The 11,972-nt window shown below is 44.3% G+C and overlaps 2 protein-coding genes across 2 annotated transcripts; both read left to right on the top strand.

Moving 5' to 3' along the window:
- The first annotated feature begins 421 nt into the window (after positions 1 to 421).
- Positions 422 to 5,931, top strand: LOC125705863 (uncharacterized). Its single transcript, XM_048972155.1, has 2 exons — positions 422 to 2,441; positions 2,488 to 5,931. The coding sequence occupies exons 1-2, from the start codon at positions 1,794 to 1,796 to the stop codon at positions 2,983 to 2,985; spliced, it is 1,146 nt and encodes a 381-aa protein (XP_048828112.1). The 5' UTR covers positions 422 to 1,793; the 3' UTR covers positions 2,986 to 5,931.
- A 194-nt stretch (positions 5,932 to 6,125) lies between these two features.
- Positions 6,126 to 11,952, top strand: LOC125705861 (para-nitrobenzyl esterase-like). Its single transcript, XM_048972152.1, has 8 exons — positions 6,126 to 6,960; positions 7,288 to 7,395; positions 7,927 to 8,123; positions 8,965 to 9,164; positions 9,437 to 9,495; positions 10,566 to 10,733; positions 10,957 to 11,178; positions 11,485 to 11,952. Exons 1-8 carry the CDS (start codon positions 6,282 to 6,284, stop codon positions 11,625 to 11,627), a joined length of 1,776 nt encoding a protein of 591 aa, XP_048828109.1. The 5' UTR covers positions 6,126 to 6,281; the 3' UTR covers positions 11,628 to 11,952.
- The last annotated feature ends 20 nt before the right edge of the window (positions 11,953 to 11,972 follow it).

Genomic DNA, 11,972 nt, shown 5'->3' with positions numbered 1-11,972 from the left:
AATTTACTGTTTATTTTCACATTGAGCTGTTTATTTAGCGAACCGCGATTTAGCCACGAGTACTTGCCTAATATATGCTGTTGGTAATGCTCTTTGCCCGCTTTGGGAAGCTGTTTTTTTTCTTAACTATACGGTTAATGTCACCGTAGTATAACTTTACTCTCTGAGATTATCAAGTTTTTTTTTTTCTTTTCCCCCTACAGCAGCCGGATACTTTTATGTTCTAACTGTGTAGAAGCATAACCTGACGGTGTCATTTTTTTTCTTCTTCCCTCTCTGCACCGGCTTTGATTCCTTAGGCACAAATCTATTTCTTATTTCATATATATATATATATATATATATATATATATATATATATATATATATATATATATATATATATATATATATATAATTTTATAACCATGGTTAGGGAGGACTTACTTGATATGGGTGGTCTATCTAACCCAACTAGGAGTTTAACTGCACGTGTTTTTGGAAGGGGGTGGGGCTTATCTTTGTCTAGTGATGGGAGGGATGGAGTAGCACCTCTCGTTGGGAGTAGCGCTGTCCAGGCTGAACGGCATTACTTGGGTTCCACTATGGGACCTAATACTTCCACTCCTGTTTCTCAGTCCAACCTCAACCCTATCCGGTTGGTATCATCTGATGCGCTAAGTGGCATAATCACTGACCTAGCAAAACAGATTGGGGATAATATTGCAGCTAACTTGTCCACCAAGCACCAGCCCAGTGGTAGTCGGTCTTTTTCTCACTCGTCTGACCAGTCTGCTAATGGCTCTGGACCCAGCTGAACGTGGTAGTGCAGCCGAGCTTAGAGCCGCCTCCATTTTTTAAAGGGGACGGTTCTGACAGGTTCTCCATACATGAGTGGACAAACATGATGGAGAGATATGCTGCCAAGATGTCGTACACTTCCCAAAGTGAGATGTATGAATTCCCGATGAGCAGGTTGGCTGGGAGGGTGAGAGATGTTGTTAGGGTGTCACTTCGCAGCCAGGTTGGGTTAGCGCCTGCCCAACTGCCCTCTGCAGTCATTGACATCCTGAGATGCCAGTTTAGTGACTTTGCCCACTCCATCATTCCTATGAAGGATTTTTATGGTACCCTTCCGAAAGCTGGTGAGTCTGCCCTGGACTACTGGATAAGGCTTAATAAATCAATTGATGCTGTTGACGAATGTCTGCAAAGGAGGGGGAAGTGTGTTGATGATCCTAGTGTTGAGGCGGTGATGATGTTCATAGCACATTGCCCAGACCCCGACCTCGCTGTTTCTTTTAAGTTTAAGCCTGCAGAGAGGTGGTCTGCTGCTAAGGTGCGGGATCAGTTGGACAACCACATGAGTAGCATGAGGTTTCCTGTTGGGGCAACCCGTCGCCCCCAGTGTGTGTCAGCTCAGGGACAGTGTGTGGATGTGTCACCTTCACCATGTTGTAACTGTAGGCTTGCCCAGCAGCCTGCCCCTGAATCTAGCATTTCCCCAGCCAGTTTTTGTGCTAGTGTTAGTGGTTCCTTTCCGACTAAAGTTGACCAGGCTGTTGCAATGTCCCCACCCACAGCTGCAAACCCAACTATTCCATCTGGCGTCTATCCGCCTGATTTAGGGTTGAGTCAGTTGGCCACTTTGCTTAACAGTGTTTTAGCCAGGTGTCCAGCTGCCTTACCAGTATCCACTGTGTCGAGCACCCGGCAGTCCTGGCGTTCACGGAACTCAATGAGCCCTGCAAGGTTTGTCAGGCACAAGATCGTTCTACCTATGCTCACTGTAGACGAGAACGGTTGTATTGTCAATGTTTCAGTCCAGACCATTTCAAGAACCGGTGTCCGCGCTCCTCTTCCTTGCCTCAGGTGGCTGGGTCATTGTCATCCCCGGGGGCTGCTTTAAACTAACCAGCTCATGTCAGGGGAGGGGTGGCATGGATGAAGAGGTGAACTCCCTCACCGAACCCATTGACCTGAAGTCCATTTATGAATCGTGTTCCAGTTCGCTCCCTCGAGATAAGTCAGTTATCTTTGTGGGATCGCAGAGACTTGAAGGTGTTGGTGAACAATTTTATGCTCCAGTGGCGTTCAGCGGCAGACATGTGCTCAGGGGCATGCTTGATACTGGCAGCATGTCATGCACTCTTAGTGAGGCGGCAGTGTCTAGTCTGGTGGCAGCTGGTGTGCCTATGCATCTCCAACCTGTGCCTGATCAAGTGGTTCTCATGGGATGCGGTGGCTTGATGACAAAACCTAAAGGCATTTACGAATTTGACATCGAAATTTACGGCTTGCAGTTTTCAATACCAATGCTTGTTGTTTCTGGCCAGAAGAATGACCTTATTATTGGCAGTAACGTTCTTAGACCTGTCACCCGGGAGCACTGTTATTGTAGAGCCAACCTCCTCTCACTCCACGCCCAAGAACATTCTAGTGGGGCGGGTTGTTACACCGATGTGGGGGGATCGATGGGTTCCTATGAAAATCCTTAATGCTTCTCAGACCCCTATCACTTTGCAACATAATGCTAAGTTGGCGGATGTCTTTCCCTGTCTGGCGCTGGAGGATTTGTGCTTGACTCAAGGCCTGTGCGAAAATGTACTTGTCCCTGATGGTGCTGGCTCCAGCCCACCCAACGTGTCTGATCCAGAACTGAGGCTGCGTGATTCTGATTTGAATGACATTGATATTGACGGGTGTGAAGTATCATTAGATTGGAAACAGAAACTAGCTGATCTCGTTCTCTCATACCTGGATGTCTTTTCCAGGGGGAAATTGGACTGTGGAGAGGCCCGAGGTTTTGTGCATCGTATTCGGCTGTCTGATGACAAGCCGTTCAGACTGCCTTACAGTCAAGTGCCCCCTGCCCATTACCAGCAGTTGCGAGAGGTCTTGATGGAGATGAGGGACATAATCAGCAAGTCTGTGAGTTTGCCTCACCCTTGGTGGTGGCTTGGAAGAGGGATGGTGGACTGCGCATATGCACTGACTTTCGCATGATGAATGCAAAGACAGTGAAGGATGCCCACCCATTGCCTCACCAAGCTGATTGCCTTGCAGCCCTTGGCGGTAATGGCTTTTTCAGCACGATAGTCCTCACATCGGGATTCTATAATGTCCCTTTGCATGAAGCTGACAGGCATTACACAGCCTTCACGACGCCCCTAGGGCTATATGAATACAACCATCTGACTCAAGGCCTCTGCAACAGCCCAGCGTCATTCATGTGCATGATGCTTAGCGTTTTTGGAGACCTCAACTTCTCCAGTCTGCTCTGCTATTTGGATGATCTTCTTGTCGTCAGAGAGCGAAGCTTTGAAATGCTTGGAAGTGGTGTTCTCATGCTTACGGGCAAACAACTTAAAACTTTCCCAAAAGAAGTTCTACTTCCTTAGGAGATCTGTCAGGTTTTTGGGGCATGTAGTGAGTGCTGATGGTGTTTCTGTTGACCAGGAGAAAGTGATAGGGACTTGGTGAAAGGATAGGGACTTGATGGAGGAGGATGGCTGTACCTCTTCCCAGAGGAGGGTACGATCCTTCTTAGGAATGGTTATGTTCTACCAACATTTCATTCCTGGCTGTTCATCCTTAGTGAAGCCCCTGTTTGGGCTGACTGCCGGTCAGAAGCGGATACGTAGAGGGGCCAGAGGGCATAGGAAACCTGGGACGTTTCGTAAGCTGACCCCCCAGGACTGGACACCGGCCTCTGCAAAGGCTTTTGCTGATTTGAAGCAGGCTCTGCTAAAGAGCGTCATACTAGCGCACCCAGACTTTAATCGGCCATTCATTTTGTCAACTGATGCTTCACTGGATGGTCTGGGCGCAGTGTTATCTCAGGTGGCTGAAGGGGCAGAGAGGGCCAGACCAATCGCGTTCGCTAGTAAGTCGCTCACACGCAGCCAGGCTAATTACCCTGCTCACCGCCTGGAATTTCTAGCATTGAAGTGTGCGATAAATTTAGCCACTGGCTCAAAGGTCACAGTTTTACGGTTTGGACTGACAACAATCCCTTGTCATACATCCTAACCAAACCCAAACTGGATGCCTGTGAGCAGCGCTGGGTCGCTAAATTGGCGCCATATTCCTTCGACATCAAGCACATCCCTGGTAGGCTGAACATTGTGGCAGATGCCCTCAGCTGGGATCCATTTGTGAAGCCTTTGTCCCAGCGTCTGCTGTCTGAGCCATACACTAGGCTACTCGATCAGTCAAGTGACTTGCAAGTTGACCAGGTTCAAGATGCTTTCCGGTTGACATGTCAGCCGCAATCATTGTGCGTCTTAGGTGTGTCTTCAGGATCCATGACTGGAGAGGAGGTTTCCTCTGTGCTGGGTGTGCACGATGCTAGTGACTGTGCCTCTGAACACCGTGTGGCTTCTCTCGTCAATCACCTTAGTGATGTTGGTTTGCCGGATGCAAATTGTCTCTGGCGGATCTACAGTCTGAACAGAGGCATGATCCAGTCCTCTCCAGGACCGCACCTCTTTGTGGGTTCATGGGCAACCTTCTGAGTTGGGATCCGACAGGGAGATAATTGGTAACTTGTCTCGTGTAGGGGACTTGGTTTGTCCTCTATATCCCACTGTGGCCGGTGCTGGTGGTTCCCCATCCCTTGTGATTAACGCCCCCTCCGGTCATTTGTCTGTCAGTCCTAGTGATGACCTGCCTTGTTCTGTTGTGGGTGTCCAGGATCGTGTTTCTCGGTTTGGGAGGGTGATTAGACCAGTTAGGCGGTTAGTGGAATCCATGGTTAAGTTACAGACATTTGCGAAGCACAGTAAGTAAACACAAAATCACAAAAGTAAACACAAAAGGTGGGACTGTTCTTCCCCTCTGTAGTGCTGATCTATTCTGGGTTTTTCAGTCATGATGAGCAAGGGGCCTGAGTCTGTAGTGTATAGGGCACTTTAACCTGCTGGAGTTTCCTGGGGCATTGCTTGGCGCAGAGTGTGCCCTAGTTCTCCATAACCCTTTTGGAAGGGGTAGTTCTTAACTGGTCTGTGGTGAGGCACCGTTGTGACCCTTGTTTTTCACAAGAAACCAGAATGGTTGTATAATTCTTGGGGGGACTGACTGGTTACACATGTCTATCTCGCTTGGACGTAGCTTTGAACAAAGCCGTCCGCCAAACAAATAAATATAGACGTATTAAACCATTCTTACTGCTGATATATATACCTAATAAAGTAATCACTTGAGTAGTAATTGAGCATCTTTGATTATAACCAAATATACATAAGATAAGATACACATAGTAATTCCACACGAGGGAAGTTTACTTGTTACAACAGTCTTTTAAAGATAATTAGCAATAGAGAACAAATCAAAGGATTCTATAACAATATGATAAATAAAAAAAATATATGTGAAAAATTGTGCACACAATTCATGCTGAATTGCACATACTGTTCACACCATTCCGTCATTCATTTGTATGCGGGAATAAATCCGTCTCAATGATTATGGTATGTTAGGTTTAATTTTAGAAGTTTGTCATAGATATTACCTGAAAAAATTTAATGTTAAGGACATCTGAGAAATTTTGAAATATTTTATTATGAGAGGTGTAAAATAGCCCTAAGGAAATGCAAATAGTGTCTTGTTAAATATTTTCTTAGTTGATATTGCTGGTATAGCCCTTCTGCATGTGTGCTTTTAATCTTAAATACTTGCGCCTTCTGACATCCCACCTCACCGTTTGCTTCTGCTTATTTAGTTCTCACCTTCAAGTGCTTTATTCCTTCAGTTAGACGGTTATCTTTGAATAAATCTGACCTAATATGTTTTTATTCGTTTTTACCTGGAACTACCTGCTTTATTGTTGTCTTAAATCAATCTGTCATTGTTTTTAAATTGCTGCAAAATGTACTGCAGTATAATTTCAATAAATCCATTTACTGATAATTCCATCGTATTAAACAGACCTAACGCTAGCCTAACATCAAGACTAGCACTGCAATGGCCTCCTGCAGTGAACAAGTTACCTATCCATTTATTAAAATTTTTCTTCATTGTGATGCACTGTAACTTACAATGTTGTATTCAAACCCGTCTTCAGTGAATTCAAAAGGATAGGTTGCTTTTTTTAAGCTTAGCAGATTTGAAAGAGTAGTACTTTCATTTTTGACAGGTCTACTACTTTTAAAACATTTCCATTTTACTTGAGTAGTGTTTCACTCAATGACTTTTACTTGAGTAACATTTTGGTATAGTATCTGTACTTTTACTTGAGTGAAAAAATCGAGTACTTTTGCACTACCGATTATTGTACGCATATCTATTTCCAGAAAAAAAAAATGAGTGAGGATTCCAATGAAGTGAGAGATGGCACTGAATGCCGCCACGTTCCCCAGGAAGAATGTGTTGAAGCTGAGCATTACTGCAATCCATTTCTAATTGTCTCCTGGAAGTGGATCTTAATCGTCACCATTGGGGTTCTCTTCCTCCTGGCCCTGGCTGGGTCTTTGGCCTACGTGGCCATTAGCCAACTCCACCTGTCCGCTGTTGTTGGCACCAACTGCGGGTATGTACGCGGCCGATGGGCCGACGGGGCGTTCTCCTTCAAGGGCATCCCCTTCGCTGCACCTCCCATCAAAGAGCGACGGTGGAAGCCCCCGGTGGACCTCCAGGAAGCCGGCCTGTGCTGGAGAGGCACCTACGAGGCCGCCCTCTTCCGTAACATGTGTGCGCAGGTGCAGCCCATGGATGAAAAGGGCAAGGTCATGGGCGAGGAGGACTGCCTCTACCTGAACGTGTGGACGCCCAGCTTACAGAAGGATGCCAGGCTGCCCGTGATGGTGTGGTTCCACGGGGGGTACCTGCACATGTTCAGTGGATCAGAGAAGGGCTACTCGCCGACCGAAAGTCTGGCTGCCCAGACCGGGATCGTTTACGTCAGTTTCAACTACCGCCTCAACGCTTTTGGCTTCCTCGCCTTGGAGCTTCTGAGAGAAGGTTCTCCAACCAACACATCCGGTGAGACTCAAATGCAGAAATTGCTGATAAGTTATCATGAACCTAGTGTCGAAATTTTCAGAAGTACTAGCACGAGACTGACTGGGCTTTTGGATTTAGTTTTTTTTTCTCATTATTAGCTACAGTTGCTTGCACTGAGGTAACCAGTCGGACCTTAGTAGGTTAGGCAATCAAGGGAAATGAGATACACGGGTGATGCACAGCTGAATGAAAACACTACAGAGGGAGACTTCATGAGAGGAAGACTTCATGAGAGGGCAGGGCTGTTTTGCAGTCCAGCCTCACAATTATCATGTGATCTGTGTATTTATCATTTTAATATTGTAGGAAATTATGGCTTCATGGATCAGATTGCAGCTCTGAAATGGGTGCAAAGGAACATCCAGCAGTTTGGTGGCGATCCGGGAAAAGTCACTATATTTGGACAAAGTTCAGGTATTCTTATTCAAAGAGAGATTCCCTCTTATCATAAGCTACCCTATATCACAACTGAAATGTTGTGATTTACGTCTAACTTATTTACATTCAGGGACAGTTGCAGATTTTTTTTAACATGAGCATAAGAGGGGCCAACCTTCATAAAGAGGGGGCAACCTTATCATTAGCCCATATGTTTTGAACAGGTGAGTGATGAGAAAGGGGGCGTTCCGGCACCAAATCAGCAATCAGTGCCCCTATAGCCCACTCATGGGAGTTTTATTTGCCAAAAGGTATTCTAAGGGCAGAACGAAAAATGATTGTTTCAGAGAGATAATTAATGAGATTATAGAGGAGGTGGGTTCAAGCAACTCAAGGAGGTGGGACCAAGACATCTGATTGGTTGGCCCTACCTCCTCTTCTCTCTGAACCAATCGTTCTGCCCTTAGAATATTTTTGTGTAAATAATCTCTCATATTTGCCTAAATGAACCATACATTTCTGTAAGGAAGTCATTTCGTAATTCTGAGGTGAGTCTTCTCTGTACAGGGGGAACATCTGTGTGGACCATGATGATGTCCCCACTCGCCAAAGGCCTGTTCCACAGGGCTATAGACATGAGTAGCTCTTACAATTACAATGGCTCTTTGGAGAAGGCGGAGAAGGACAACTTGGTGTTCCTGAAGAAGTCAGGTTGCAGTGACTTACAGTGTCTCTACAGTCTCTCCACAACCAAAGTTCTCCAGGTGAATATCCTTTTTACTTTTAAAATTTATGCTTAACATTACAGATGTAATGGGACCTGAACGTTGCCATTGAGGTATCAACATTTGCTGCTAGTTTCATTACACTGATGTCAAGGTCACAATTACCGGATTGTATATCAGCTTATATGAATTATGGGGGGGTTTCCAAACTCTTACTTGAGGGTTATGAACAAGCAGTAGAATCAAAATTTTTATTAACTAAGTACAGGAATTTCTTTTGGTGCAGTTGGTGTTGTACCAATTAAACATACAATTTAAGTAAGGGATAAATGATGAGGTGTGCTGTTTACAAAATAATCAATGGAAATTTGGCGTGATGCTATTCGCCACCCAAGCTGATAATTTTCATATAACCACATGTTTTCATTCCAACCCATTCTGCTTTCAACCTATCACACTCAGAATCCTATTAAGGAGCATATGAGCCTGGTTGTAGGGCTGTAATGAAAACATTCTGGTATGTGGGGCAGCAGGAACAGGACTAAGAACCACTGAGCTGACATAAGAAATTCATGTGGTATGGTTTTTTTTTATTGATGCAGGTAATGTTACTGTCCCATTTGAGGTCTTGTTGGATGGTGGTACCAGAAAATTTGAAAGTATCAGCTCTGCTGACTATAGTGTCCTGTATGACCAGAGGAGGTGACGGTTGGGGGCATTTTCTGGAACTCAGTAATCATTTCCAAAATTGCTGTCACCATGACCCCTCAGTCAATTTATGTGACAGTTCCTCAAAACTAAGTTCTTAAATTAGACCTCATGAGTTGATCTGAATTTGTAAATGTTATCTTGGTTTAAGTGAACTTTCCTCTTGTGCTAGTCTATTCCATGGAAAGAATACCCTTCTTGGGCCGCTGAAGACTGTACAAATTTACCAACGAAGGGCCTCTTTGTTGGACCGGTGGCTGTTGTAGATGGGCATGTTCTACTTGCCCCACCCTTTGAGACCTGGGAGAAAGGCAGCAGCTACAATGATGTTCCCTATGTGATCGGAACCACCGAACAGGAAGCTGATTTCAGGTGCCTGGCCATTTTATCTACTCCTAGTATCTTTTTGTCCTGATTGACCAGTATCATTCATCTGTAATCACACATACATCACAGTAGGTTTCCTGGGAACCATTTAGCGAGATCATCTCAGTGCTTTATTGACTGAAAATGAAACTTTTATTCACCCCAGGAAATGTCTTCCTCCTTCAGTACCAGTTCAGGCACAGTGATGGAGCCCCATGCAAATTAAAATTGGACTAATGACAAAGCAAGTCGTTTTAATTCTGTTTACTCTCTTCCAGTCCACCATATGAGAACATCTCAATGTGGACTTGGGAAGACTACAATTGGTTTGTGACAAGTAAGTACAGTCGAACCTTGTTACTACGTACAAGACGGGATATCAAAAACATGTACGTTATAAGCATAGAACGTTGTAACCACTTAGTGCAAGATGGATGAAAGAACTCACGAAATATCCATGTAAATGATAAAACTTTAATAGAACAGACCCTTAAATTGACTACAAAACAAACGAACACATTATTACTTGTTAAATAATTCAACAAAGCTCATTTGGATCCTTGAAATTTGAAATTTTCCTTAAATTACTCAGTTACTTAGTGCCAGCTGGCGATAAACGGCAACGAAAATACACAACGGCTGGTCAAAATGGATTTTTAAAATAAACATTCGCATCCAAATTGGCATTTGGCCTGAAAATATTAATGAAATATTGGTCAAATTAAATCATAAAATCCTTTACTTCCATTATTATTCTGAATTCACAATTACCAGCATGACCACATGTGATTCACAAGGTTTAATAAACAAAGAATATGCACACAACACTTAACAAGCCATTACTAAGCAGTCCAGTAACTATCGGTCAAGGCAACTCATTTAACGCGGGAAGTTACAATGCAATAGACAAATGTGCATTGTCGGTCGAAGATCAGGTAGATGCAGGTAGATGTAGCGACACCTGTTGTGGTGGGCGGGGAGAGCGCTGTACGTTGTAACGATGGTTAGTTTTCGTATTTTCTCTAGAAATTTGGATGTTGTATCGAAGTTTACGCTGTAAGGGTGTACGCTGTAAACAATGGCTGCCATTGGAATAATACATAGGCTAAAAACGGGAATTAGAAACCTGTACGTTGAAAAAGTGAAAACAAAACGGGGTACGTAGTAACGAGGTTCGACTGTATAGCATTTTTACTGCTTGTTCTAGTATTTCTCCCTTGAAGTGATACTGATACATATAGAGATGGCAGATAAACTGCTATATTCTAACAATGTGTGAACCCACTCATACTCTGTACCATGAAGAGCCAAAGGAACCCTGCTATCATTTTTGATAATTTAGCTTATTTCAGCAAATAGCCAGAAACACTGACTGAAATTGAACCACCTGCCTGTCATCTGTTCTAGGAAATCTGATGCCCTTTGGAGTGAATATCTCCAAAGAAGCCGCTACCCTGTACCCAGTATCTGCCAAATGCCCCATCAATGACCGCTGTCCTGAAAGACTCTACACCACCCTGGTGTCAGACATGAGAGTCACCTGTCCTGCTCACGACAAAGCCAGAAGAGCTGCATGTAATGTCCAACACTTTCGAATAAAAAAAAAATAAGCAAGAAACTCTCTTCTGCTTCTGTTTACTAAAACTTGGTGTCCATCAGAGATTGTGAGGTTACGAAGTGTTCAGTTATTCACAGAGGAACATATGCACAAGTTTTGTGGATTGAATTAATGCATAGCTTTTAGATGAGGTAGTGTTCTACTGCAGGCATCCACTAATCAATATCTTCTGTCTTTCAGTGGCTTCGAAGAGCCCTGTGTACCGTTACATTGTCACCTACACGCCGTCCAGAGTGGAGAAGGTCTCCCGCCTGCTACCCTTTCCCAGTCGCTTCTCATTCCACATGTTAGATGCACTGGCGTTCTTTGATGGCCTTAAATCGGTACTGGCGGGGGAGAGCTCAGAAGATCGAAGTTTTCAGGGGATCATGACCAAGTATATGGTGCACTTCGCAAGAACAGGTGAGGCCACCAGGAATCCTCTATTAACCATTTCAGAAGAATATAACGCTATGTGATCTTAGAGTAGATTCTTTTCAGGAATCAAACGCCAGGCTTACAGAGTGAAGGAAATCCTCAGACTTTGAGTAAGAGCAGGTTCTCTAAGTAATTAACGGAATACGTGAATTGCTAATTGATCAGTTTCTCAGCAAACACAAGCATTTAGCAGTAAAGTGTCACCGTCTCAGGCAAAAGCTGCAGAATCACAACGGCAGCCATGTGCTTCACCGACACACATTGACCGCCTTGATGCATCCTCTCCCCCAGGTGAGATGCCCAGCGAGTGGCCCCCGTTCCCCTCACACATGGCGCTGCTGTCACACAACTTCTCCGTCGACCAGAATTTCTCAGCCTCGCGGTGTCACTTCTGGGAGAAGAATCACTTTTATCCATATGCATGGGCCAATTAAGAAGAATGGGACTTACTTGTATTCTGCTTTATCAGAAATGGTTTTAATGTTTTATGGTGTTTGCACAAAGTTACCAACCGCTAAGGGAACGCTGAATACACTAAACTACTGCACTGTGACGAAAGGGCACCTGTTCTTGTTCCCATGCCAGTCTGAATGTGGTGCCAGTTCTCCTACCTCTGTACCAATGAATGCACTACGGGTGCAATGATATACAAAATTCATAGTTCAATACCTTGGTTTGGTTTCACAGCTCGGTGCAAATTCAGTACAGCAAGGAAAACAGAATTTCTTTTGAAATTATTAAAACCAAAGGTGATGCCTCTGTCGTTGTGTGTGAATTAC

Source organism: Brienomyrus brachyistius, chromosome 13 (genome assembly GCF_023856365.1).
Source record: "Brienomyrus brachyistius isolate T26 chromosome 13, BBRACH_0.4, whole genome shotgun sequence".
Classification (NCBI taxonomy): Eukaryota; Metazoa; Chordata; class Actinopteri; order Osteoglossiformes; family Mormyridae; genus Brienomyrus; species Brienomyrus brachyistius.
The sequence above is the reverse complement of the archived record's forward strand: the minus strand, read 5'-3'. Positions and strand labels throughout refer to the sequence as shown.